This window comes from Mobula birostris, chromosome 10, assembly GCF_030028105.1.
Source record: "Mobula birostris isolate sMobBir1 chromosome 10, sMobBir1.hap1, whole genome shotgun sequence".
Taxonomy (NCBI): domain Eukaryota; kingdom Metazoa; phylum Chordata; class Chondrichthyes; order Myliobatiformes; family Myliobatidae; genus Mobula; species Mobula birostris.
In genome coordinates, this window is record NC_092379.1 from 23433260 (window position 1) to 23460462 (window position 27203).

The following is a 27203-nucleotide window of genomic DNA, read 5'->3' on the forward strand; positions in this document are numbered from 1 at the left end:
AGGGAGAAGGGGCTGACAGGCAGACAGAGGGAAGGAGGAAGGCGGAGACAGGGAATGTGTGATCACTGGTTGAGCGAGGTCTGGTGGTGGCTAGAGAAGCTGAGCTTAGCACTTTCTCTGTGGGGTGATTCACATGACTCCCAGCCCCACCATGGGGTAAGACAAATCTCTCTATTTACCTCGGTGATTGGGAGCTGCAGATTTAGTCCCTGGAACCCAACCGATCAGTTCAGGTAAAACTCCCAACTGTTGCCTCTCTCTCTGTCTCTGTCTCTCCTTTTTTTGTGCACTGTTCACAGCCTCTCTCAACTTCCCTGCTCTCTCGATATCCTGCTCGTGACCCCGCAGGATGGCCACCATTTGGTGCTGCTATCCTGATAGTGCTGGAGGAGTCGCCCTGCTCGAGATGGCAGCGGATGAGGCTCTGGCTGGAATCTTTTCCTTCTGTCTGCTTCTGGCCTGGGCCCTTCGGCTAATTCCCTTTCTCCGTTAGCTTCCTGGTGCCGGAGGCTTGTGAGTGGGGTGGGGATGTTACTGCCTGGGTCAGGGATCTACCTAGTGTGCAGGCACATGTGTGAGTGTGTGTGAATATATGTCCTTCAGTCTGTGTGCATCACGTATATGTTACCCTGTGTATGTGTGTCTCTGCATACATGTGTGTCCTATGTTCATGTGTGTATATATGCCCCACAGTCTGTGTGCATCTTGTTTGTTTGAGCATGCGTGTGTGTGTGTGTCTGTGTGTGTGCGTCTGTCTGACTGTCCCATTGCGTGTGTGTGTGTGTGTGTGTGTGTGTGTGTGTGTGTGTGTGTGTGTTTGGTGGGGGACACAGATACCACGTTCCCGAGGTTGCCTGATGCAGTGTGACGTTTGAACGGGTGGGACATTACTCAATGAGAAAGTTAGGTGCCGTTCTGGTAAACAGGAAGCTGGTTTCAGTTACCCATGGGTTTGCTGCAAAACCATATAAAGCATGCGACTTCTCAGGATCTGCCGGCGCGCACGGGACCAGAGGACACAGCACGCTGTTGAAATGTAGCAAGGTAAAGGTCAAAACTCATCCCACTGTGCACAAGAAGATCCCAGCAGAAGACCATGAAAACAAGCAGGCAGGCAGCTCTGGCGTAAGTCAGTGAAAGGTGAAGACTGTGTGAGAGAGAGAGAGAGAGAGAGAGAGAGAGGGGCAGAGGCGGAGGACTCACTCCCACTTTCACAAAGACGGTAGAGGTAGACAGACTTCAAGTCTTTCCTGACTACGTGTGTTCCCTGCCTGCTGCTCCTCCCTCCTCACTGTCTCTTCCCTCTGCACTGAGCCTCTCTCCTCACCATCCCTCTCTCCTTGCCGTCTCCTTCCCCACAGCCCTCCCTCACTATCCCTCTCTCCTTGCCGTCTCCTTCCCCACTATCCCACCCACAGTTCTCCCTCCTCACCGACCCCCTCTGCTACCCACCTCCCCCCACACCCTGTCTTGCATCCAGACATGGCTTTCACTGTCAGCTGAAAACACTCAGCTCTGCCAGATTTTCTTCTGCTAATAACCCTCCACCTCAGACTCCGCTCCTTCCTTCTATCCCTCCCCTCCACGTCTCTCCATTCCTCCCCTACCACTTCCCTCTACCCCTCCCTTCCAAGCCCTCCACCCACCCTCACAATTTACCTCTCCCCCTCCAACCCTACCACCTCAACCCTCTCTCCCTTATCCATAACACCTCCTTTCCACTCCCTTCTCTCCTTCCCTCCTCTCTCATCTTCCTCCCATCCGACCTTGCTCCCATGCACTGTCCATCTCTGCTTCCCACACCCTTCCTTTCCATCTCCCTAACCCCCAAGCATAACCCTTACTAATCATCCTCTCTGACAAGGTGGGCTGTTGGATCTTGCTGTGCCCAAACGGCCCAGATGAGGATTGTTAGGATTAGTTGGGGGGGGGGGGCAGGGAGGAGATGGAAAAGGTGGTTGGGAAACAAGATGTCTCATCTCTCTGCCATACTAGCTGTCACCCCTGGGTGAGTGCCTTCCACCAAGATCCTCCCATGCTCGTTGCTGATTCTGGGAGGGGGAGGAGTGGGTTCTATCAGACCTATCTGCCCTTATGCCAACTCACCGTCTCACCAACCTCCCCTGTCAGAGGAGATGTTGCCCTTTTAAGACCTCCCTGAGGTAGGGCCTAATTGCCAAGTAAATTGCCCTAATGGCACTGAGAGGTATTGCCAAGTTTTAATGAGCTGACGCGCGACTAATCTGCTGAGAAAGGGTTTCCTGCAGGAGCCTCTCCCTGGACCTTGCCCCTAATTACCGCTGATTCCTCCTTTTGTGTGGATCAAGTCGGACTATCTGCAGAAACTGTGGGAAGTGTGCGGGACGTCCCGGAGAGGACACACTCTCAGAATCTCAGGGGCACCGGGTGAGTGAACGGGACCAGACTCCACCCACCGGCCTCACCTCCTGCCCCTTCGGCTCCCCCTAAACCAAGGGCCCTCCCACCCCACTTGGAGAATTGTCCTGACTGCGTGGGTTGCGGGGGGGCGCTGAAGGAGGAGCGGCAAGAAGGGAGGCAGCGAGGGTGGAGTGGTGAGGAAGGGGAACTGTGGTGTTGGGGGGGCGGTATGAGGAGGGGCTGCCACAGAAGGGGCAGTGAGGCACGAGGGAGCACTGAAGGAGCAGCATTATGAAGGAGCGCAGTGGGAGGGGCGGCGAGGACAGACGAATGGGAAGGGGAGAGTGCCGTGGTATTGGAGGGGCAGTGAGTAGGAAGGGGCAGAGAAGAGCGAGGGAGTGGCAGGAGAGGGGCGATGAAGAGGGAAGGAAGGAGAGCCAAGGCAGGGGCAGCGGGGAAGGAGGGAATAATATTTGGTAGTGATGATGCTCCGAGGGAGGAGAGAGTTCCGAGGTACTGGGGGGCTGGTCGGGAAGCATGGAGAACCGAGGGGAGTGTGGCCAGGTGGGAAGGGAGGGAGCACCGTGGGACGGGGTGCTGAGAAAGGAGCGTCGTGGCTTTGGAGGGGTGGTGAGGAGGGAGAGCCACAGGAGGGGCAGGAAGAAAGTCGGGAGTGCTGAAGGATGGATGTTGAGGAGGGAGCACTATAGTGCTGTACGGGTGGTGAGGGGTGCCAGGAACCCAGCGTGAGGGAGCGTCAAGGAAGGGGTGGTGAATATGGAGGGAGTTTGGCGGTAGGGATGGCGGGAAGGGAGGGAGTGCTGAGGAAGGGGCAGTGAGCTGGGAGCACTCTCCTACCTGACCCTCCTTCCCTCTCTCCCTTCCCCTCAGCCAGTGGTGTGTAGGGCGCCCCATCCTCAGATTAACTGGGCGGGTGCTGATACTGATCTCAGGGTAGGACAGAGGAGCGTGGGATGAATCCCCGACCAGGGAAGCGGAATCAGGGAACCTTCGATGGGACGGTTCGGGAAGCCTCTGGGTGTTTGAAGATTGTGGGAAAAATGTGTGTGCTATGCTTCTCTCATCATCGGCTCCTGTCCCCGGCTGGCGGGGGGGGGGGGGGAAGATGGGGCAGGCTCACATTTGATTTCATCCGGAGTACAGTGGTTGGATTGAAGGTGCATCCCTGGAAAGCAGGTGTGATTCTAGCGACTGATCCTCTGGCTGGACTCTGGATCCTGATAAGAAAGGTGCTGAGTGTCACTTTTGTGCCGTCTTTATCAAAACCTGAGCAAGGAAGGGACATGTTTCCTATCACTGTCGCTCTGGGAATGGCAGGGAGGAAGGGGGAGCAGTGGACAGGTGCCCTGTGTCTGTGATAATTGTAAAACTCTGCAAGCAGTCAGCGTGGTGTTGCTGGCGTGTCCGATGTATGGTGAGCAGTTTTAAGTCACATATCCAGCAAAGGAAGGGCTGGCATTAGAGAGGCTGCACAGGAGGTTTAGAACAACGAGCCCGGGAATGAAGGAGTTAGTATATGAGGAGGGGGGCTCTAATTGAAACCCACTGTTAGGCCTAGATAGAGTGGATGTTTCCAGTAGTGGGAGCGAGTATAGGTCCAAAGGGCACAGTCTCAGTACAGAAGGGTGTCCCATTAGAACAGAGATGAGGAGGAATGTCTTTAGCCAGAGGGTGGTTAATGAGTGGAATTCATTGCCACAGACAGCTGGGGAGGCCAAGTCATTAGGAGGATGAAGTACTTTCATACTTTATACTTTATTGTCGCCAAACAATTGATACTAGAGCATACAATCATCACAGAGATATTTGATTCTGCTCTTTGTGCTCCCTGGAGTACAAATCGATAGTAAATATTAAACATTTAAATTATAAATCATAAATAGAAAATAGAAAAGGGAAAGTAAGGTAGTGCAAAAAAACCGAGAGGCAGGTCCGGATATTTGGAGGGTATGGCCCAGTAAGTATTGGACTGTTGGAAAATGATGCTGGAGAGGTAGTAATGGGGGGCAGGAAAGTTCTGAAGGTAGGACCTTCACCAGATGGACTACACACCAGGGTTCTGAAAGGGGTAGCTGAAGAGATTGTGGAGGCATTAGTCTTGACATTTCAAGAATCACTAGATTCTGGAATGGCTCTGGGGGACGGGAAAATTGCAAATGTCGCTCCAATCTTCAAGAAGGGAGGGAGGGAGAAGAAAAGAAATTATTGGCCAGTTAGTCTGACTTCAGTGGTTGGGAAGATGCTGGAGTCGATCATTCAGGATGAGGTGATAAAATAGGCCCAAGTCAAGATGATTTCCTCAAGGGAAAATATTGCCAGACAAATCTGTTGGAATTCTTTGAGGAAATAACAATCAGGGTAGACAAAGGAGAATCGATGGATGTTGTGTACTTGAATTTTGAGAAAGCCTTTGACAAGGTGGCACACATGAGGCTGCTTAACAAGATAAGAGCCTATTGTATTACAGAAAAGATACTAGCATGGATAGAGCATCAGCTGACTGGCAGGAGGCAGAGTGGGAATAACGGGAGCATTTTCTGATTGGCTGCTGGTGACTAGTGGTATTCTGCAGGGGTGAGAATTGGGACCACTTCTTTTTATGACATATGTTAGTGATTTGGATAATGGAATTGATGGCTTTGTGGCCAAGATCACAGACGATGTGAAGATAGGTGGAGAAGCAGGTAGTTTTGAGGAAGTAGAGAGGCTGCAGAAGGACTCAGACAGTTTAGGGGAACGGGCAAAGAAGTGGCAGATGGAATACAGTGTCGGGAGGTGTATGGTCATGCACTTCAGTAGACGAAAATGAGCATAGACTACTTTCTAAATGGAGAGAAAATTCAAAAATCTGAGGTGCAAATGGACTTGGAAGTCCTCCTGCACGATTCCCTAAAGGTTAATTTGCAGGTTGAGTTGGTGGTGAGGAATGCAAATGCAATGTTCGCATTCATTTCATAGAAACATAGAAAACCTATAGCACAATACAGGCCCTTTGGCCCACAATGCTGTGCCGAGCATGTACTTACTTTAGAAATAACCTAGGGTTACCCATAGCCCTCTATTTTTCTAAGCTCTGTGTACCTATCCAAGAGTTTCTAAGCAAGGATGAGAGGACCAGAATATAAAAGCAAGGATGTAATGTTGAGATTTTATAAAGCACTGTTGAGGCTTCACAGAATACTGTGAAAAGGTTTGGGCCTCTTATTTAAAAAAGGGTGTGCTGACACTGGACGGGGTTCGGAGGAGGCTCACGAGAATGATTCTGGGAATGGAAAGGTTATCATAGCAGGAGCATTTGATGGCTTCAGCCCTTTACTCGCTGGAATATATTAGAATGAGGGGGAGTCTTACTAAAACCTATCGAGTGTTGAAAGACCTCGATAGAGTGGATGTGGAGAGGATGTTTCCTATGGTCGGGGAGTCTAAGACCAGAGGCACAGCCTCAGAATGGAGGGACATCCATCTAGAACAGAGATGAAGAGGAATCTATTTAGCCAGAGGGTTCTGAATATGTGGAATTTGTTGTCACAGGCTGCTGTGGGGGCCAGTTGATTGGATGTCTTTAAGGCATAGGTTGTTAGGCTCTTGATTGGTTAGGGCATGAAACGTCATGGGGAGGAGGCTGGAGAATGAGGTTAATGAAATAGCAAAGCAGACAAGATGGGCCAAATGGCTTAATTCGGCTTCTCTGTCTCATGATCTTATAGTGTATTTTAAACAGAGGCTCAGACATTCTTGATTAGTAAGAGTGTCAAAGGTTTCATGGAGAAGGCAAGAGAATGCATTTGAAAGGGAAAATAAATCAACCATGATGGAATGGTGGAACAGACTTGATGGGCCAAAAGGCCTAATTCTGCTCCTATCTCTTACGGGCTGTGACACCGTGAGGTGTGGAGACGTCCAGGAAGGAGGAGGGGGAGGTCGGGAACTGCAGTCGGTGAGTGACTTGGAGATTGGTGTGGGGGAGGGGGATGAGTATCACTGCGGGTAACCAGAGGAAGAGAGAGGGAGGTGCCCGGGCCGAGAGGATGTGAGTGAGGAAATGAAACAAGCTGAGAAATGACTGACAGCAAACTCAGAGAATCCAAAACTGTCCCATGGCCGTGTGACCAGAGCATGAGCTGTTGGGAGGAGGGTAGAACAGTCAGGCTTCTACAGGAAAGTTCCTCAAATGTGCCTGTATCCATCCTCACTCCTCCTCAGCCCTTGGGCTTCCTTCCAACCCCCCCCATCCCCTCCCTCACTCTCTTCTCCTCTCTCTCCACCCACACTCTCACCCTCCCCAACACCCATCTCCTGTCACTTCCTCCCCATACACTCTCAGCCCATTCTGTCCCTCAATCTCTATCCCCTCTCCTCACTCTCTCATCCCTTGCTCTGTCCCCCCCAAAAAAACTCAGCCCCTATGTTCTCTTCCCACACTCTCTCCACCCACACCCTCTCTCATTCCCTCCCCCTTCCTCCCAGCACCCCAGTCACACTCTCCACTCTCCCTCCCTCCACTCTTCCCTGCCCCTCCAAATCTCTCCTGCCCCTAACTTCTCCCCTCTCATAACAATGTCAGTGGCAGCGAGGTCACAGATTAATGGTGTCAGTGTGCAGTGATGCCACAGGCTGATGACACCAGTGGTCGATGAGGTCTCAGGGTGATGTGAGTTAGCAGTGATGTCACAGGATGATGATATGGACAATTACTTCACAGAGTGAGCAGTGATGTCACAGTCTGATAACGTCAGCTGGCAGTGACATCATAGACTAATCTTGTCAGTAGGCATTGATGTTGGTTCTGCTACTTTTCACATAACACGTTAATGATCTGGGTGATGGAAGTGATGCATTTGTGTTCATGTTTGCAGATGATACAAAGGCAGGTGGAAAGGTACGTACTGTTGAAGCAGAGAGCCTGCAGAAGGACTTGGACAAATTGGTAGAATGGCAGAAGAATTGGTGGATGGAATAGAGTGTAAGGAAGTGTACAGTCATGCTCTTTGGTAGAAGGAAAATTTTCCAAACGGGGAGTGAATATAGAAATCAGATGTTCAAAAGAGACTGGGATTCCCAAAAGTTTAACTTGCAGCTTGAGTCAGTGGTAATGATGGCAAAAACAATATTACCACTTATTTTCAAAGGACTAGAATATAAAAGTAAGAATGTAATGCTGAGGTATTATAAGGCATTGGTCAGACCCCATTTGAAGGATTGTGAGCAGTTTTAGGCCCCGTAGCTAAGAAAGGATGTGCTGCCAGTGGAGGGGGTCCAGAAGAGGTTCACGAGAATGATTCTGGGAATGAAAGGGTTAATGTACGAGGGGAATTCCATAAGACAAAGGAGCAGAAGCCGGCCATTCGGCCCATCGAGTCTGCTCCGCCATTTTATCATGAGCTGATCCATTCTCCCATGTAGTCCCACTCCCCCGCCTTCTCACCATAACCTTTGATGCCCTGGCTACTCAGATACCTATCAATCTCTGCCTTAAATACACCCAATGACTTGGCCTCCACTGCTGCCCGTGGTAACAAATTCCATAGATTCACCACCCTCTGACTAAAAAAAAAAATCGATGGCTCTGGGCCAGTACTCACTGGAGTTTAGAAGAATAAGTTGGGGGAGGGGTATGGCATTGAAACATATTGAATATTGATAGGCCCAGAGAGAGTGGGCATGTGGAGGGTGTTTCCAATAGTGTGAGAGTCTAGGATCAACAGGCACAGCCTTGGATTACAAGGATGTCTTATTTCAGTCTGCTCCACCATTTGACCACAGATGCTGGTTTTTTTAAACCCCTCTCAACCCCATTCTCCTGCCTTCTTCACATAATCTTTGATGCCTTTACAAGTTAAAAATCTATCAAACTCCTCTTCAAATATACCCAATGACTTGACATCCACAACCACCTGTGGCCATGAATTATGATGAGAATGATCCCAGAAATGAAAGGATTAACACAGCTCTAGGTCTGTGCTTGCACAAGTTTAGGAGAACATGAAGGCTTGAATATTGGAAGCCTAGATTAAGTGGAAATGCACAGGATGTTTCCAATACTGAGAGAGTCTAGTAACAGAGAGCACAGCCTCATAACAGAAGGGCATCCATCCAGAACAGAATTTCATTAGCCAGAGGGCGGTGAATCCGTGGAGTTCATTGTTACAGGCACCTGTGGAGGCCAAGTTAATGGGTTTAGTTGAAGCAGAGGTTTATATGTTATTGATTCATAAGAGTGTAAAAGGTTACAAGGAGAAGATAGGAGAATGAGTTTGAGAAGAAAAACAAATCAGCCATAATGAAATGGTGGAGCACACTCAATGGGCTGAATGGCCAAATTCTGCTCCTACGTTGTATGGACTTATGATGTCACTAAGCAATGAGGTCACAGGCTGCTGCTACGGAGATGAGGTTCACAGAATGACGACATCTGTGGAACTGAGGTCAAGGACTCCTAACAACTCAGAAAAGTGTCAATTTGTCCACAGACCCAGTGGTTCACTTCTTGCTGAGGTTAATGGTGGCCCACGTCATCTCCGCCACCTAACCCATGAACTCCCCTGCCGTGAACTGTGACCCCAGTCTACCCTCTGCTGACTCATGACCCCGGTGTCCTCTCCACGGACCTGTGACCCCAGCCTCCCCTCCCCTGACCTGTGACCCCTGTGCTCTTGGATGGACACTCCTTGACCCGTTGTATGCCTCCTCCTCTGCTACAGAACCCGTGAGGACATCAGGAGCACATGTTGGGAGTATTAGGAGGTTGGATGTAGCTGAGAGTGGGTCGTGAGGAGTGGGAGAGGGTTGGTGAAGGTGGTAGTTTTGGATTGGAGGGTAGAGAGTTGGGCATGATGGGGTCCCTGAACTGGGAATGATACTCACACCCTCAAAGTGTCTCTGCATGGAGAGCAAGGCTTCTGAAGGAAGTGCAGACCATGGTAGACAGCACAGCAAGATCCAGTGCATTGTACCTTCTACTCCCTCCCATTCACTGAACCCTTCCCACCCCTCCCTCCCCTCTCACCACCACGTGAAGAGGATGATTCTGGCATATGGTGAGGCCATTGGAGATGGGCGAGAGAGTGGGGATTTCACTGATTCTGCAGTGGGAGGTGCCCAGGCCTCAGGAACAGGGGGAGTCTGGACAGGAGTGAATCCTGACCAAGGCCTTGCTACTGACCCAAGGAACTCAGCTGTGAGGCTGGTGGGACTGTGAGAACGACCTGGGCAGGAAGCAGGAAAATGAATGTGGAATTGGGAATCTGATTGGCAAGTGGCTATTTCTCTCACTCTCTCTCCCACTCCTTTCATGCCATTCTTTCCCTCTCTCCACTGTTGCCACCTTCCTTTCCCTTGCCTGCCTCCACCCCATCACTACCTCCTTCCCTGCTCCCCCTCCACCATCCCTTGCCTCTCCCTTTCATCTCTCGCTCATCTACATCCCCTTCACCTTCCCCTTCCCAATCCCTAATCCCTCTCCCCCTCCTCCCCACTCCGAACCTTCCCCCTGCTCCTTTGTTACTTGTCCATTTGCCCTCCTTCCCTCTCGCATCCTCCCAATTGCCCCTTCTCTCCCCTTTTCTTCACCCTACCCCTTCTTCCCCTCCCTCCCTCCCTTCCTAACACTAACCTCACCCTCCTTTCCACCTCCACCCAGCTTCAGAGTGGATTCCCTGGCCGACCTGCCCTCGGGCTATGAGAAGAGCGAACGGGCCCCCATGTCTGATCCGGTTCGATATTCCAACGTGCCCTCGGGGAAGGGCTCCCAGGACCCCGCCCTTGACTGCCAGTCCTCTCCCTCTCCCCCTCCCCTTCCCTCTACCTCCGGCGAGGCCATCCAGCTTCGGAAAGAGATCTCCCTTCTGAATGGCGTGTGCTTGATTGTGGGGAACATGATCGGCTCTGGCATCTTCGTCTCGCCCAAGGGGGTTCTGATGTACAGTGCCTCCTACGGCCTCTCGCTGGTCGTCTGGGCGCTGGGGGGCATCTTCTCCATCTTCGGGGCACTTTGCTACGCCGAGCTGGGCACCACCATCACCAAATCGGGCGCCAGCTACGCTTACATCCTGGAAGCTTTCGGCGGCTTCCCCGCCTTCATCCGCCTCTGGACCTCGCTGCTGATCATCGAGCCCACCGGCCAGGCCATCATCGCCATCACCTTCGCCAACTACATGGTGCAGCCTGTCTTCCCCACCTGCCTGCAGCCCTACCTGGCCGCCAGACTGCTGGCGGCTGCCTGCATCTGTGAGTGGTCGTCCTGGGGTGGGACTGGTGGTTGTTGGTGGGTGGAGGGCGTCAGGACTTGGGGAAGCACCCGCGACGGTCGGCTCGGCCATAATACCCAGCCTCGGGAAAATTCATCCACCCCACTCGGACGCCCCTCTGGTTGTCTGGGACGCCAGACTCCCGAGGGGGGACGGATACCGACTTGGGAGGAGGGGTTCGGAACAAAGAGGCGGATCTAAAGAGGAGATAGAGAGGAGAGGGATTACGGGTCGGACACAGGGGTCATACAGATGGTGACGGTTGTGGAGGAGGGAAGGGAGGGTTATGGAAGCCGGATGAGGTACTTGAGCGGACATGAAACAGACGGCTATGCAGGCCGGCGGGCTCGTTTGGGTGTGGGATGAGGAAGAAGGGTCCCTGAAATTACGGCTAACCCCGCCCTTCCCTCACCTCCCCCTCAGGTATCCTCACCTTCACCAACTGCGCCTACGTGAAATGGGGGACGCGTGTGCAGGACATCTTCACCTACGCCAAGGTGCTGGCACTGATCGTGGTCATTCTAGCCGGTTTGGTCAAGCTGGGCATGGGTGAGTCATTCCGTGACCCCCCCCCCCCGGACTCCGACCACTGTATCCCCTCCCCCCCCCGCGACCCCTGTAAATCATCCCGCTCCAATCCCGATCTCAACCCCAACTATCCCTCCTCTTAGGATACCAAACCTAGCAACCCTATCGCACTGTCCGGACTCAACTCCATTACCTGAGAGCAGACACGAACGCTGGAACTGTTCGTCGCTGCCCCTCTCTCTAGATGGTCACTTTCGGTGTTTCTCACATACACCACCACCCCACCCCACCCCGCTCCCACATGTCGTCCTTTACACTCCAATGTTACTCATAGCTACTACCAATCCTTCCCGAGCTCACAGTACGCCGTCCCTCGCCATCCTCTCATCCCCACAGCAATCGTCACCTACTCTTAACGTCCCCCACTTCCTCCTCAGTTCCAACATCCATCACTCTCCCCTGGTCTCGCACACCACATCTATATTTTCCCCCTACTCTCGTCGCCCTTCATTCCCAGACGTCCCTCAGTCCTAACGTCCTGTTGTCCTTCACGCAGTGTCATCCCCCATGTCCCACCTCAGTCACGCGCCTCTCACTCCTGACCTCCATCACTTCCTCCCATTCCTTACTCCAGGCGAGACGCAGAACTTTGAGAATTCCTTCCGAGGCTCCTCCTGGCATCCAGGCGACGTGGCCCTGGCTCTCTACTCAGCCCTCTTCTCATACTCCGGCTGGGACACACTCAACTTCGTTACCGAGGAAATCAAGAATCCCACGAGGTAGGGGGCTCGGGGTCAGGGGTCGATTGGAGACCCCCTGTACACTCTGTGGACAATATCAGCAGAGTTCGTACCCTCACCCAGACCACCGTCACCGTCCCTTTGTGGAATGGTGTGGAGGAAGCTTTACCCTGTAACCGACCCGGGAGTGTGTGACAGGGCGGCGTGGGGGAAGCCTCGCTCCGTGTCTAACCGCGGGAGTGTGTGGGATAAGGTGGGGGAGCCTTCCTTGTGTCTGAACTCTGACTTCCTCGACCACAGGAACCTGCCGCTCTCCATTGCCATCTCTATGCCGATTGTGACGGTGATCTACATTCTGACGAACGTGGCCTATTACACCGTGCTGGACTTCCACGAGATCCTAGCGAGCGAGGCTGTGGCCGTGGTGAGTCCCACCTGTGGCAGTCGGTTCCTTTCCATCCCACCCCCTTCTCTGAGCTCCGTTGGCTCCGGCTGTGTCGAGGGATCCTCATATCCACGCGGACGTCCGAGAAGCGAGGATCACCCATCCAATGGCTCGGGAGAGGGAGGACGCTCAGACCGGATGTTCAACGCCGGTGGTGGGCCTGGAGAAACTGATCTACCAGGGCAAATTAGTAGAGCTGCTGTCTCACGACGCCAGAGATCCGGGTTTGATCCTGATCGCGCCCCTGAACGGTTGTGTGGAGATTTCAAGTTCTCCATGTGACCGCGCGGGTTTCTTGCGAATGTTCCTGGTCCCTCTCAGCATGGTTGCTTTTAACCCGTCCTTAATGGGAGCGGCGCGGTGGAGATACGTCTCCACTAAAGGAGGCGTAAGGCGCTCCCCTGCAGGTCACCCTTGAGCAAACATGTAGCACCCGCTTAGTACCCCACCCACCCCGATCAGGGTCACGTGAAACCATGGGAGAAGGTGTGGTCTTATGTGCAGCTGGTGTTTATCACGTCATGGTTATGGGACCACTGACGCCGGGCAGTCAATCTCTGAAGAGTATTGATAATGTCTGGGGTCTTCCGTTTTGTAAAGACGCTGTCCAGAAGAAGGCAATAGCAAACCACTTTTGTAGGGGAAAAAAATGCCAAGAAGTATCATGGCCATAGGTCATGATCGCCGACGTCATACGACACGGCACATAATGATGATGACAAGGGGGTAGAATTTGTTGCGATGGGTGGGGATTTGTAGATGGGGACTGCAGAGATCTAGTCAGAGGAAACAGCACTCAAGGCGCTAGGGCAGGTGGTCTCTGTAGAGGGGAGAATGGAGAATTATAATTGTCCGATAAAAGGAATGAATGGAGGTGTCTATTACTCAAACGCCACAGCACTGAGAATATGCTCTATCTCGAGGGGCTATTGGGCGTGGATGTTTCGGGTCGAGACCTATTCGGGGCTGGCTGGTACAGAGAGGTGAGCGAAATGGGAGCAGCAAGAGCCGATATGTGGGAGTGGGAACGGTGGCAGAAACTAGGAGGTGATGGGTTAAAGTGACAAAGATCTCAAGGTCTTCTTCCGCCGTCTCCGTCTCCGGTCTTACTTATTTGGCAAGGATTCTCCAACCCGCGCCGATGACCCATTCTACCGTCTTCAACCCTGCTTCTCTTCCTGGACATCTCGCCCTGGTCTTCTGCCTGCTCTGGATCTTTTCATTGCCAGCTGCCGACAGGACATCCTGCCCCACTGAACTCATACCGGCATACCTCAACTCTGTTTTATTCCCCTCTAGTTCAGTCCCTTCCTATCTACATCCGTGACACTTCACACGCTCTCGATCTTTTTCATGATTTCACATTCCCTGGCCCCGAACATCTTATTTTCACCATGGATGTCCAGTCCCTATACACCTCCATCCCCCACCAGGAAGGTCTCAAAGCTGTTCGTTTCTTTTTGGACACCAGACCCAACCAGTTCCCCTCCACCACCACTCTCCTCTGCCTAGCGGAGTTTGTCCTCACCCTCAGTAATTTCTCCTTTGGCTCCTCCCACTTCCTTCAAACAAAACGGGTAGCCATGAGCACTCGCATGGGTCCCAGCTATGCCTGCCTTTTTGTCGGCTACATGGAACAGTCTCTGTTCCAAGCCTACACTGGTCTCACTCCCCAACTTTTCCTACGCTACGTTGACGTCTGTATTGGTGCTGCTTCTTGTACCCATGTGGAGTTCGTCGACTTCATCAACTGTGCCTTTAACTCCCCCCCCCCCCGGCCCTCAAGTTTACCTGGTCCATTTCCGACACCTGCCTCCCCTTTCTCGATCTCTCTGTCTCTATCTCTGGAGACAGCGTATCCACTGACGTCTATCATAAACTCACTGACTTTTACAGCTATCTTTTCCCACCCTGTTACTTGTAAAAACGCCAACTCTTTCTCTGAATTCCTCCGTCTCCACCGCATCCGCTCTCATTCCAGAACGGAGGAAATTTCCTCTTTCCTCAAAGAAAGGGGCTTCCCTTCCTCCATTATCAACACTGCCCTCAACTGCATCTCTTCTATTTCGCTATCTGCTCTCACTCCGTTCTCCCGCTACCCCATCAGGGATAGGGTTCCTCTTGTCCTCACCTACCACCCCACCAGAATCCACATGCAGCACATAATTCTTTGAAACTTCCGCCATCAGCACAAAGTACATCTCTCCCCCCCCCCCACTTTCTGTTTTCTGCAAGGATTGCTCCCTATGCAACATCCTTGTCCATTCGTCCCTCCCTACTGATCTCCCTCCTGGCATTTAGCCTTGCAAATGGAACAGGTGTACGCCCTCCCTCACTACCATTCAGGGCTCCAACTAGTCCTTCCAGGTGAGGCGACACTTCAACTGTGAATCTGTTGAGGCCACCTACTGTATCAGGCACTCCCGGTGTGGCCTGGAGTATATCGGTGAGGCCTGACGTAGATTGGGTGACCGCTTCGCCGAGCACCTACACGTCGTCCGCCGGAAAAAGCGAGAGCTCCCTCCTAGTCCCATTCTGACGTCAATCCATGGCCTCCTCTACCGTTGCGCTGAGGCCACACTCAGGCTGGAGGACCCACACCTTATATTCAGTCTGACTAATGACATAAACATCGATTTGTTGAGCTTCCGGTAATGCCCCCACCTCATCATTTCCCACCACTTTATCTCCTTGCCTGGTCATTGTCTCCATCTGGTGCTCCTGCCCCTTTTTTCTTTCTTCCACGACCTTCTGCCCTCTCCTATTAGATTTCCCCTTCTCCAGCCCTGTATCTCTTTCACCAATCAACTTCTCAGCACTTTACTTCACTCTTCCCCCCTTCCCATCTACTCGTGTTTCTTCCTCCCCTCCCCACCTTCTAATTCCAACTCCTCGTTTTTCTCCTTTCAGTCCTGCTGAAGGGTCTCGGCCCGAAAATACAATACTCTTTTCCATAGATGCTGCCTGACCTGCCGAGTTCCTCTATCATTCTGTGTGTGCTGCTTAGATTTCCAGCTTCTGCACATTTTCTCTTGTTAGTGAAAGATAGATTAGATGTATTCGTCACAAGATGATCGAAATAATACCTCGAAACCCGTCATTTGCGTTATCAACCAACACAGGCTGGAGAGGGGCGGTGGCCTGCATCTCGCCAAGCTTCCCGCCCCAACATTGCATCATCAGAGCAGCTGCCGCCAACATACAGCAAGATAGACACAAGAACAACAAAAGAAACCTCATTCTACCCTCCACTCCCGCCGTCGGACTTCACCAGCCCTCATCCTCGGGCTCGCCGACCGCGGTCCTCGACCTTGGGAATGGCAGCTGTTCTTCCTCAGCGCCCGGAGGCAGACAACCTCCAGACAACTGACTGGCGTCGGGCCTCCGGACCGGGACTTCCAATCTCTCTCTGTGTTTGGTTGAATTTCCACATTGAGTACACACTCGCATAGCTTTTGATTCACTTAGGACGGTTTTCTAATAGGCAGGCGTGCAGTCCTCAGACCAACCCGTAAGAGTGGAGGGCCGTGGACGTTTTTGCAGTTGCTCACCTCTTACCGACAACAGCCATTCGTTGACAATACCATGGCACCTTCCAAATATGCCACCTACTTCGAACTAAGTGTAATCCGATTTTGATTGACCGAGATCGAGGGTCTGAATGTCTGTCCTTTGCGTTCTCCTCTGAGAGGAGGGTGGAGCACGGAATAAAGGGAAGGTGTGGGGAGGGCAGGGGGAAGTAGTGAGGGGAAGTGTGGGTGATGGGCAGGAGGATAGAGTGAAAGACGGTAAAGAGAGAGGACGATGGGAACTGGGATGAGCTGGCTGGATCAGGAGGGGAAAGAGAAAAGGGACAGAAGAGGTGGGAAGAGTTTACGGAAGGATGGAGAATTTTTGTCCAAGGTCCAGGCGGGATAGTTAGTGCCTGGGCTGGGGGAGGGAGACAGGGCTTGCGGAGTGAGTGGCAGAGACGCGCTGGTCTAAAAACGCCCAGTCTCCGGGTCTCGGCCCGAAACGTTGACTGTTTACTCTTTTCCGTAGATACTGCCTGGCCCGCTGAGTTCCCCTCGCATTCTGTGTGCTAGTCAGGAGAAAACTCCGTTTACCCTCGAGAAGCAGCTGTAACACTGCAGCCGCAGCTTGACGGAGAGATAATCCCTTCCGTTCGAGAGGAACCTCTAGAGTCCATACCCGTTCATGATAGAATCAGTTGTACCAGGGAGTAGGCAGCGCCTCTCGGCGTTCCGGGACGTACTGGTATTGCTGGGAGCTGTGGAGGGTCCTGAGTGAAGTGGGAGTCTCGATGGGTTTTACTCCCCTGCTAACCTCAGGCGTTCCCGCTTTGCTCCTGGTCCTGCATGATCCGTTTGTAACCCTGCTGTCAACCTCCTCTCCTTCCCTCCACCCCTCCCTTGTCTTCCCTCTCTCCTCTCCCTTCCCTTCCACCTTCCCCTCTCCCCTCCCTCTCCTTCTTCCGTCCCCTTCCACTCCCTCCTTCCACCATCCCCTCCTCCCACCAACCCCTGCCCCTCTCCTCCCACCCTCCCCCTCCCCTCTCCTCTCCTACCCTCCCCTCTCCTCTCCTACCCTCCCCTCTCCTCTCCTACCCTCCCCCTCTCCTCTTCCTTCCCATCCTCCTCCACTCCCTTCATCCCCACAGACGTTCGCCGACCAGGTCTTTGGAATCTTTAACTGGACCATAATGGTGGCCGTCGGCCTGTCCTGTTTTGGAGGTCTCAACGCCTCCATCCTCGCCGCCTCCAGGTAAACCACGGCAGCCGTTTCCCCGGCAACCTACACTGAAGTGCTCAGGAACAATTTGGGGAGCTGGAAGGAGGTGGTAGCGGGGACCAGGCGCCCTTGGCTACGTGAGAAGGGAGGGGACGACGGCACAAGATGGTGTTGTCCAGTCGGAACCAGCTCACCGAACTGAATGTCCAGGAAGAGGGGGAGTGGTGTGGGGTTTGGGGGCTGGGAATGGTGTGGGGTTTGGGGGCTGCTGGTGGTGGGTGCCCCGGGGTGGGCCAATGACTGCCTGGAAATGTCCTAGAACTGATGTCCAAGTTAGATGATAATGTGGTCAACTGGATCGGCAAATTTGCAGATGACACCAAAATCGGGGGAATTGTGGGCAGTGAGGAAGGCTGGCAAAACTTTCGGTGTGCTCTGGAACAGTTGGGAAAATGGTAGGTGGAATTTAATGCAGACAGGTGTGAGGTGTTGCATTTTGGGACCCCAAACCAGAGTAGTTCTTACACAGTGAATGGCAGGGTACTCAGATGTGCGATGGAACAAAGTGATGTAGGAATATAAATATATAATTTCTCACAGGTAGATAGTACGGTTGTAAATAAAGCTTTTGGCACATTGGTTTTCACACTTAAGGGTATTGAGTACATGAGTAGGAATGTTTTGAAGTTGTAAAGATCAAGGTCCCAAGATCAAAAGTTCAAAGTAAAATTTATCATCAGAGTACATACGGGACACCACATACAACCCCGAGATTCTTTTGCTGCAGGCAAGTCTTTAAACCGGATTAATTTCCACAGCTGGCTGTAAGGAGTTTGTACGATCTACCGGTGACTGCGTGGGTTTCCTCTGGGTGCTCCGGTTTCCTCCCACAGTCCAAAGACGTACCAGTTCGTAGGTTAATTGGTCATTGTAACTTGTCCCGTGATTAGGCTAAAGTTAAGTCAGGAGTTACTTGACATCGTGGCTCGAAGGGCTGGAAGGGCCTACTCCACGCTGATTGTCAATAAAAAAAAAAGGACAACAAATTGTGCATATGCTGATATAAACAAATAATGAGCATGGCCCGGGTGACGAGGACCTTTGATTGCGGATTGCTTTTCTACAGCAACATTTCATGTAGATGGGTTCAACAGTTAGGAGGGCTTTACCTGTGATGTACTGAGCGGAATCCCGTACCTTTTGTAGGATTTTCCACTCAAAGGCATTGGTGGTCCCATTCAAGGGATACAAGATGCAGGTGGGGCTGAACTTTCAGTATTGCCTGCAATCCTGGTTAATAAGCTTGAAAGAGTGCTGCAAAAATTTCCAAGGATGTTGCCTTTTCTTGAGGACCTGAGTTATAAGGGAAAGGTTGAATAAGGCGCTCCGTGGAGGGAAGGAGAATGAGCTGATCCTATCGAGCTATGCAAAATAATGAGGGGTACAGATAGGATGAATGCATGCAGGCTTTTCTCTCTTAGATTGGGTGGCACTAGAATTAGAAGTCATAGTTTTGGATGAAAGGTGAAATGTTTAAGGGAGTTCTGTTGGGACGGGGCACTTCTTCACTGAGAGGGTGGTGCAAATGTGGAACAAGTAGCCGGCGGAAGTGGTAGATATGGGTTCACTTGTAACATTTAAGGGAAGTTTGGATGAGAGGGATGAGGAAGTCTATGGTCCAGGCGCAGGTAGATAGATCTATGCAAATTGCCAGGCTGGCCTGGACTAGATGGCTGTAGTGCTCTATGATACTCTGCCCTTACCCTGGAAGTGGCTGGAGGGAAGGTAAGGGTGGGCAGTGTCAAAATCCAAGGATTAACAGAGGAGCTCCAGTGCTCCAGGAATTGCCTGGAAGGCTCCCAGCCTCCCCGATTTCTCACGCCACTGCCTTATGCACAGATTTCCGGCCCCTCCCTTTGCTGGTGACCCGTTGCGTTTTGTACAAGTTAGCTGCACCAGGTTCCTCCGGAGCTCATCATTGCCTCAGCACATCAGAGCTGTGGGTAGCTCCGGTCACCCATCCACGGGGTTGGGATGTGACTGAACTTCATTCCACTGAGATGCAGCACTGAGTATCATAGGAAGTCATTCCTGCCTGTGGCCATCAAACTTTACAACTCCTCCCTTGGAGGGTCAGACATCCTGAGCCAATAGGCTGGTCCTGGACTTATTTCATAATTTACTGGCATAATTTACATATTACTATTTAACTATTTATGGTTCTATTACTATTTATTATTTATGGAGCAACTGTAACGAAAACTAATTTCCCCTGGGATTAATAAAGTATAAGTATGACTATGACTATGACTAACTTGCGAGGGTGCTGAGGAGATTCACCAGGATGTTACTGGCACTGGAGGGCTTGTGTTATATGGAGAGACTGAACAGGCTAGGACCTTTTCCCTGGAGCAGGTGGCTGAGGGGTGAACTTGCACAGGCTGATAAATCTATGAGGGGCAGAAACAAGATGGATGGTCACAGTCATCCCAGGGTAGGAGTCTAAAATTAGGGGTTTATGGAGAAAACAAGATAGAGTAGACATAGAGAGGACACTTCCATCAGTGGGAGATTGTAGGATCCAAGGGCATAGCCTCAGAAGGAAGGGACCTACCTCCCTTTGGATAGGTAGATGGATACATGCTTCATTGATCCCAAAGGAAATTACAGTGTCACAGTAGCATTACAAGTGCACAGGTATACAAATGTTTGAAGAGAAGTAAGAAAGAATAAAAAATGTTTTTTTTTAAAGATAAGATGTACAAGATTTAGAAGGCAAAGATGACAAGATTTACAAGTTCATACTGATAAGATGGTAGAGCAAGAATTACTGTAATATTATACATTAATGGGTGCACATTCACACTGTACAGATAAAAAGTGATGGCAGTATTGCACAAGGTGTTCATGATAGCAGGGTGTGGTAAGCAGAGGTAAATAACAGTCTAACGGGGTGGGGGGGGGTCTTCACTTCCCCAGCTGTAGGTTGGCTCATTATAGAGGCCAATTGCCGAGGGTAAGAATGACCTTAGATAGCGCTCTTTGGATCTTAGTCTATTACTAAAAATGCTCCTTTGTTCAGCCAAGGTGGCATGCAGAGGGTGAGATACATTGTCCAGAGATGCCAGGATTTTCAGGAGGGTTCTTTGTTCTACCACAGCCTCCAGTAGTACCCAGTCTGACTCCTATAACAGAGCCTGCCTTTTCTAATCAGTTTATTCAGCCTGTTGGCATCATCCCTGTTGATGCCATTGCCTCAGCACACCAGCACACAGAAGATTGTAGTGCCAACAATAGACTTGTAGAACATGTGAAGGAGAGGCCTGCATACTCCAAAGGACCTCAGTCTACTGAGGAAGTAGAGGCAACTCGTACACAGCCTCTGTGTTGGTGCTTCATTCAAGTCTGTCATCCAGGTGTATTGCTAGGTACTTACCACATCCACGTCCTCACCATCGATAGTAACAGGGAACAGTCCAGGCTTGGTCTTCCTAAAGTCCATCAACATCTTCTTTGTCTAACTGATGTTGAGCTGCAGATGATTCAGCTTGCCTCATTTGACAAAGTCCTCCACCTCTTTCATCCTCCCATCCGCCCTTTATACACCCAACTACTGCTGAATCGTCAGAGAATTTCTGCAGACGACATGACTCAAGAGTTGTATCTGAAGTCTGAGGTATACAGGGTAAACAGGAACGGAGCCAATACAGTTCCCAGTGGGGTCCCAGTGCTGCTTGAAGCCATGTCTGACACAAGGTTCTTTAGAACTGAGACAAGGAGTAATTTTTTTGGCCGGAGGTGGTGAACCTGCAGAATTCATAGCTACAGAGGGCCGTGGAGGCTGTCATCAGGTGTATTCAAGGCAGTTCAATACGTTCTTGATTGCTAGGAAAGTTCAGGGTTGGGGAAAAATGAGCTGTGATTGAATGGGGGAGCAGACTCGATGTGGTGAATGGCCTAATTCTGTTTTTATTTCTTATGGTCTCGAGGTGGTCCTGAGGGACAATGTTTTCACACAGAAGGTGCTGAGTCTTATGGAACGAGTTGCAAGAGGAAGTGTTAGAGACGGGTACAATGATAATGTTTAAAAGTTTTGAGAGATGTGGGCTAAACCCAGGCAAATAAGATTAGATAAGATGGTCATTCTGGAGCACATGGACTGGTTGGGCTGAAGAGTTTTTTCCTTAAGGTTTGACTATGAGAAGGTGGTCCCTTCATATAGGCTGGAGAGAGGGGGATCTTCTTATCCAATCATTCCAGATGCCAAAGGGATTGGAGATGAGAAACATTCAGGGTCATGAGGAAGGGGTCATGGTTTCAAATAGCCAGCACCTTCTATTGTTGTTGAGGTGCTGAGAAATGTCTTCTCTCAGAGGGCGTGAACCTCTGGAATCCTGGTGGAGGCCAGAATGTCGGATTTAATGTGGGTGGAGAACATTTGACAGACGGAGGAATTCAGGGCTCTGGGGAACTGCCACTGAGTTTGAGTGGATGGATCAGCCATAATCAGACTGAGTGGCCGGACAGGGTTGAGTTGGTGCACAATTTATTTATCTTGTAAATTCTAGTAATTTTAGGTCTTTGCACCGTGCTGCTGCTGCAAAACGACTAATTTCAAGCCACACAAGGTGGTGCCGATAAACCTGGTTCCTGATCCCTGCTTTTTAATTAGGTCTATCCTAATTGAAGCCGTCCAGCCCTGGCAATATTCTCGTACGTCTCTTCTCTGCCCTCTCCAGCTTAGTGACCAACCCCCTACAGCCCGGGCCACTGGAACCACACACAACACTCAAGGCGTAGTCTGACCAAAAATGACTACCTTTGCACCAGGACGTCCTGACTCCTGCACTCAGTCGCTTGACTTGCAAAGGAAGGTGTGTCAAATGCCTCCCTCAACACTCTGCTTCCCTGTGTCACCACTTTCCAGGACCTGTGCCCCTAAGCCTCCATGTTCTGCAACACACCCAGGGCCCTCCTGTTAACTGTGTAATTGTGCCCCAGTCTACTTCACCAAAATGCAACACTAGTTACATACCATTTGCCGTTCTGTGGACCACTTTCCAATTCGGCGTTGATCCCCTGTGGAAATTTTGATAACTCTCTTCACTATCCACTGTACCACTGATTTTGGCGTTGTCCGCCTTAACTTACAATCTAAGTTAACATCATCATCCCAGGAACTAGGCGGATGAATCTCCTGTAGGGTTCCTCCAGTGGTACCATCTATTTCTGTCAGGCGTCATAGCTGTCCGCAGTATTCTTGATGTGGTCTTACCAGTGTACTTGTGACTGAAAAAACTCCTTTAATGCATCAGAGTGCTGGAGACCTGGACGGTCCCGCCTTCTGCCCCATCCATCTGGCGTTTGCGCCTTTGCCCCGTGATCATGTGGCTTCTCCCTCCACATCCTCCAGTGTCCTGGCTGTGGCTCTCTCCCACAACTCAGAGACTTCGGGACGGTGGGGTAATTGCCCTCTAAGTTTCCGCCCCCCCCCCCCCACATGTTGGAGAGGGGTGGATTTTTGGGTGTGGTTGTGCAGACTGGGGTCAGCCGAGGAATAGTGTAAGTGGGTGACTGCAGTTAGTGTAGCCTCGATGAGCCACAGGGCCTGTTTCCGTCAGCTAGGCTCAGCTGCCTTCCCCAGACTGGCTGGGTGGTAGTGGTAGGAGGGGGGACAAACCTGGGCATTCACTTCTCTTCCACCCCACAGGCTGTTCTTCGTGGGATCGCGGGAAGGTCATCTCCCGGATGCGCTCAGCATGATCCACCTGGAGAGGTTCACGCCCGTCCCAGCGCTGATCTTCAATGTGAGTGGGAGAGGGTGGGGTATTGAACTTTCCCCTCTGACCTCAGCACTCACCTCACACTTCTTCCACCCGCTCCCCATCCACATTCCACCTCATGGCCTCAGTAACCCCCAACTGATTAACCCCACCCTCCAAATTCCTCCCTCTCAGCCCTCCCTCCCCTCCCCTCACTACCCTCCCACCTCAACATTCCCACACTCCACACCATCCCATGGCTCCACGCTGCTCTCCCATCCTCCGTCCCTCCCACAAAGCAGAGACGCGCAGGACTCTGGGGTAATTGGCCTCTGAAACTTTCTGCCATACCTTCCATCCCCTTCTTATCCCCAACTCCAACATACCTCCTCCCACCTTCCTACACCTCTCTTCCGCCCCTCCCTCACCTCCCATCTATCACTCGCTGCTCACACACTCCTCCCCACCCTCCTGCCCATCCCCATCCTTCCACACACCCTCAAAACCAACCTACAACTCCCTCTCCCACAACTCTCTCCCTTTCCCATCCGCCTCGCACTCTCTTCCTTCCCCTCCACTCCTCACTCACATCTTCTATCCCTCTGAAAGCTCCTTATCCTCCGTCGCCACCTTCTAAACCCACCCTTCCCACACCTTCCACCTCCCTCCCCTCCTCACACTTCCCGCCTTCCTCCCCCTTCTCTTCCCACATCTCCCACCTCCCTCACTCCCATCTATAGATCCTCTCAACCTCCCATAACCACTCCACCCTACATCTTCCTACACCCACTCCCCCCACCCCTCCCCACCTTACCTTCTCTCTCTGCCTCCCACACACTTCCCTCTAGATGCCCAGCATCTCTTCAACTCCCCCGACCCCCCCCACAAGAGCATGTGACAGTAGCTTTAGTCTGTGTCAGATCCCCGGGAGTGTGTGACGGGACGGTGTAGAGGGAACCCCAACCTGTCTCTGTCCCAACTTTGAGAGGGCTAATGCTGAGGAAGGCTCCCTGCCATTACAGGGAGCCATGGCGTGTGTCTACCTCTGTGTGGAGGACATCTTCCAGCTCATCAACTACTACAGCTTCAGCTACTGGCTCTTCGTGGGGCTCTCCATCGCCGGGCAGCTGTACCTGAGGTGGAAAGAGCCTAACCGCCCCCGCCCGCTGAAGGTAGGTGTATGTGTGTCTGCAGCCGGGGGGAGGTCTCGTGGTCCGTGTTCTCTGGGATAGGGTAACATGGCTACTCTCACAGTCCCCATACCCTGGGGAATATTTATATTGTGCTGTCCCAAAGCCCATCACACATACTCCAGAAGTCTGGGAACGAGAGGGGAGGGTGTCTGCATGAGAGGAACCCACAGAGCACTGGAGGGCATGGTCTCAAATGGGCTGAGATTGGGTCAGGGTGAGATAGGGTGTGCTGCCTCTCCATTCCTCATCATCATCTCCTCCTTGCTCCTCCTGCAGCACTCCATCTCTCCCCGCTGCCCCTCCGGTGACACTACCCGTGCTGGGTGTCAGGGTTATCCCGATGTCACACATTACAATGCGGGCTCTCTGACCATTCCCACCACCCCGGACCCTCCTTGGTCGTGCTGTGCCGTTGCCGTGGCCCACGTCCGCACTTCCTTGCATCTGCCCCAGTTCTCCTTGCACCTTCCTCCCTGGGGTAGTGGCTACTCGACACCGAGCGGCTTCGCGCGGGACTCTTCTCCAGCATCAGCTCTGTGTGTCTGCCCACAGCTCAGCCTCTTCTTCCCCATCATCTTCTGCCTCTGCACCATCTTCCTGGTGGCCGTCCCTCTCTACAGCGACACCATCAACTCACTGATCGGGATTGGGATCGCGCTGTCTGGAGTTCCCTTCTATTTCCTGGGGGTTTACCTGCCTGAACACAAGAGACCTACGTTTCTCCGCGACATCCTAGGTAATGTTCGTTGCGCGCCTCGCCGTTTGTTGGTTTGTGTAGGTTCTGAGTCTCCCCATTTCGTCAGAAGCAGGGCTCTGATTTTCCGATGTGCCGGGAGTGCGGCGCTGGTGTCCTCATCCCACCAGAAGCACAGTGACAGTTCTTGTCTCCTAATCATCATAATTTCATGAGGATTGTCTGTGTGGGTGAAAAGTGGGAAGGGGCTAGGACCATTGAAATTGGCGTGGGAAGGGGCTCGGTCCATTAGGATTGGAGGGGGAAGGGGAGTTGTGACCGTTGGGATTGGAGTGGGAAGGGGGAAGTTGGGACCATTAGGTTTGGAGTGGGAAGGGTGGTTGAGACCATTGGGATTGGAGTGGGAAGGGGTGGGGACCATTGGGCTTGGAGTGAGAAGTGGGGTTGGGACCTCTGTGACTAGAGTGGGACTGGGACCATTGGGATTGGAATGGGAAGGGGCTGGGTCCTTTGGAAATGGAGTGGGAAGGGCTGTTGGAACCATTGAGATTGGAGTGGAACAGGGTTGAGACCATTGTAAATCATAGGGACAGGCTGTATTTTGGGAAGGGGCTTGACCCATTAGGAATCAATGGGACAGGCTGTCTTCAGGGAACTCATCCCTATCTGGGTTCCTCCAGCAATAACACCACCTCTGCTACCTCTCTTCCAACCCACACCCCTCCCAGCCTCCTTCACCAGGTACACCCAGCTCATATGCTACTGTGTGCTGACCGAGATGGATTCGGGGGACACAGCAGTGGACACGACCAGTGAGAGGAAGTCGCTCTGAGCCCATCACCGGGCTGGGGCAGTGACTGGGAATGGGAGAGGTGCAGCAGTTTGGCTGAGGGACTGAGGAGCACATCGCACGTTGCCCCAGGATCATTGGGAATGGAGTCGTTGGCAGGGAGAGTTCCCCTCACGGCTCCCATTCCTCGAACAAAGCAGTGACCTCACCGCCGCTCCTCTCCCGCATCCACCTGAGTAGACTGGATCCTAATCTCCAGGGAATGGACCTACGTAGGGTGTCGGGGCAGAGTATTCCAGACTCCAGGGCTCTGCTTGGTTTTACCCTTCCTGCTCCCACCCTTTTCTCCTTCAAAGTTTACCACCCCCCCCGCCCATCTCCTGATTCCCCACCACTCCCTCCCCAACCCAGCGCTTGGTACGCTCTCGGCCCACCACCTGACCCAGCGAGGGAGGAGCTAAGGTTGGGGTGTGGAAGCAAATCCGCTACCCCTGCCCCCACGCGGGACCACTCATCGTGCCCCCACGTCACCTGAATCCTCTCGTCGATCACGTTATCTCTGTCACATCCCCTCCCTCTTCCTTTCCTCCGGCACACCCTCCCTTCCCACTCTCGCCCCCTTTCGCCTATGCCGTCTCCTATTCTCCCTTACCTCCCACCCTTCTCTTTTCCCCTTCTCAACCCCCACTTCCACCCACCCTCTTTCCCACTTCCCTCACCCACTCTCCCTCTGGTTTCTTTCCCATCCCTTTGCCTTATCCAGCCGTTCCCACTTCTTAACCCTTCCACCTCTTCCTCCCTTTGTAACCCCCCCCCCCTTCCTCCTCCCAGTTCTTTTCCTGGTTTGCCTCTACCTTGCCCTCACTGGTGGCTGGGCAAAGACTTGCAAATGGACTGAGTGATCCCACATGGCCAGACCGCAGGGCGGGGTCTAATTCTCCGCCGTGACCAAAGAGGGGACAAGGGGGTTGGCTCAGCTCCTCCTCCTCCTCCCTTCAGATCCCGAGTTCCGGTCACCGGACCCCAGGCAAGGCTGACTGATAGACTGAGCGGAGCTCGGGGCCCAGTAGCAACTACTGACAATCACATTAATGATGTAAATTATGGCTTCTATAACCACACAGATAAATACATTAGAGTCTTATGTTTCCGACAACCTGCAGCCGAGTTTTTGTTCTCTCCGCGGGCAATGTCAGATCAGCCCTCCGCAGGAGGCAGTGCGTCCTCCCTCCCCCATAACAGGGGGCCTGGTTTGGGGGTGGGGGAGGGTGGCAGGGTGGCGCAGTGGGTAGAGCTTCGTAGTAAACTCCCCTTCGTGCAAGGGAGGAGGGGCAGGATTAGAGGGGGAGATGAGTAGTGTTGGTCAGTCAGGGGGTGCAGAGAATTATGTAGACGTTGGGGTGAATGGACCTCGCAGCGATTGCTTCTCCTGCAGCCAGTATGGAGCCTCATGGAAACAGGCCATTCGTCCCATTGATTCCGTGCTGCCCCTCACACCTGCTCTGATACCAAACCACACCACACATACACCAGAATAAAAACTCCTTCCTTTATTTTCATTCCCTCCACCTGCTTCTCAATGCCCCAATTCCAGACCAGCGTCGAGGCTGGTGGGATCATTGCCACATAGTGAGAGATGAAGGTGAGGCCTTGGGTGGATTTAAGCCCTGGGAA

At 52.2% G+C, this 27203-nt stretch overlaps 1 protein-coding gene across 7 annotated transcripts; it reads left to right on the top strand.

Annotated features, from left to right (window-relative positions):
* LOC140203918 (Y+L amino acid transporter 2-like) lies at positions 1 to 26220 on the top strand. 7 transcript variants are annotated; one of them, XM_072270050.1, is made up of 11 exons: positions 184 to 233; positions 989 to 1125; positions 10040 to 10626; positions 11070 to 11195; positions 11809 to 11953; positions 12215 to 12338; positions 17020 to 17123; positions 22801 to 22897; positions 23875 to 24024; positions 24598 to 24781; positions 25468 to 26220. In XM_072270050.1, exons 2-11 carry the CDS (start codon positions 1097 to 1099, stop codon positions 25569 to 25571), a joined length of 1650 nt encoding a protein of 549 aa, XP_072126151.1. In that variant the 5' UTR covers positions 184 to 233; positions 989 to 1096; the 3' UTR covers positions 25572 to 26220. The 7 variants fall into 7 exon arrangements, with proteins under 7 accessions (XP_072126157.1, XP_072126150.1, XP_072126151.1 ...); XM_072270049.1 differs by lacking the exon at positions 989 to 1125 and having other exon boundaries at positions 6 to 233; XM_072270053.1 differs by lacking the exon at positions 184 to 233 and having other exon boundaries at positions 450 to 1140.
* The last annotated feature ends 983 nt before the right edge of the window (positions 26221 to 27203 follow it).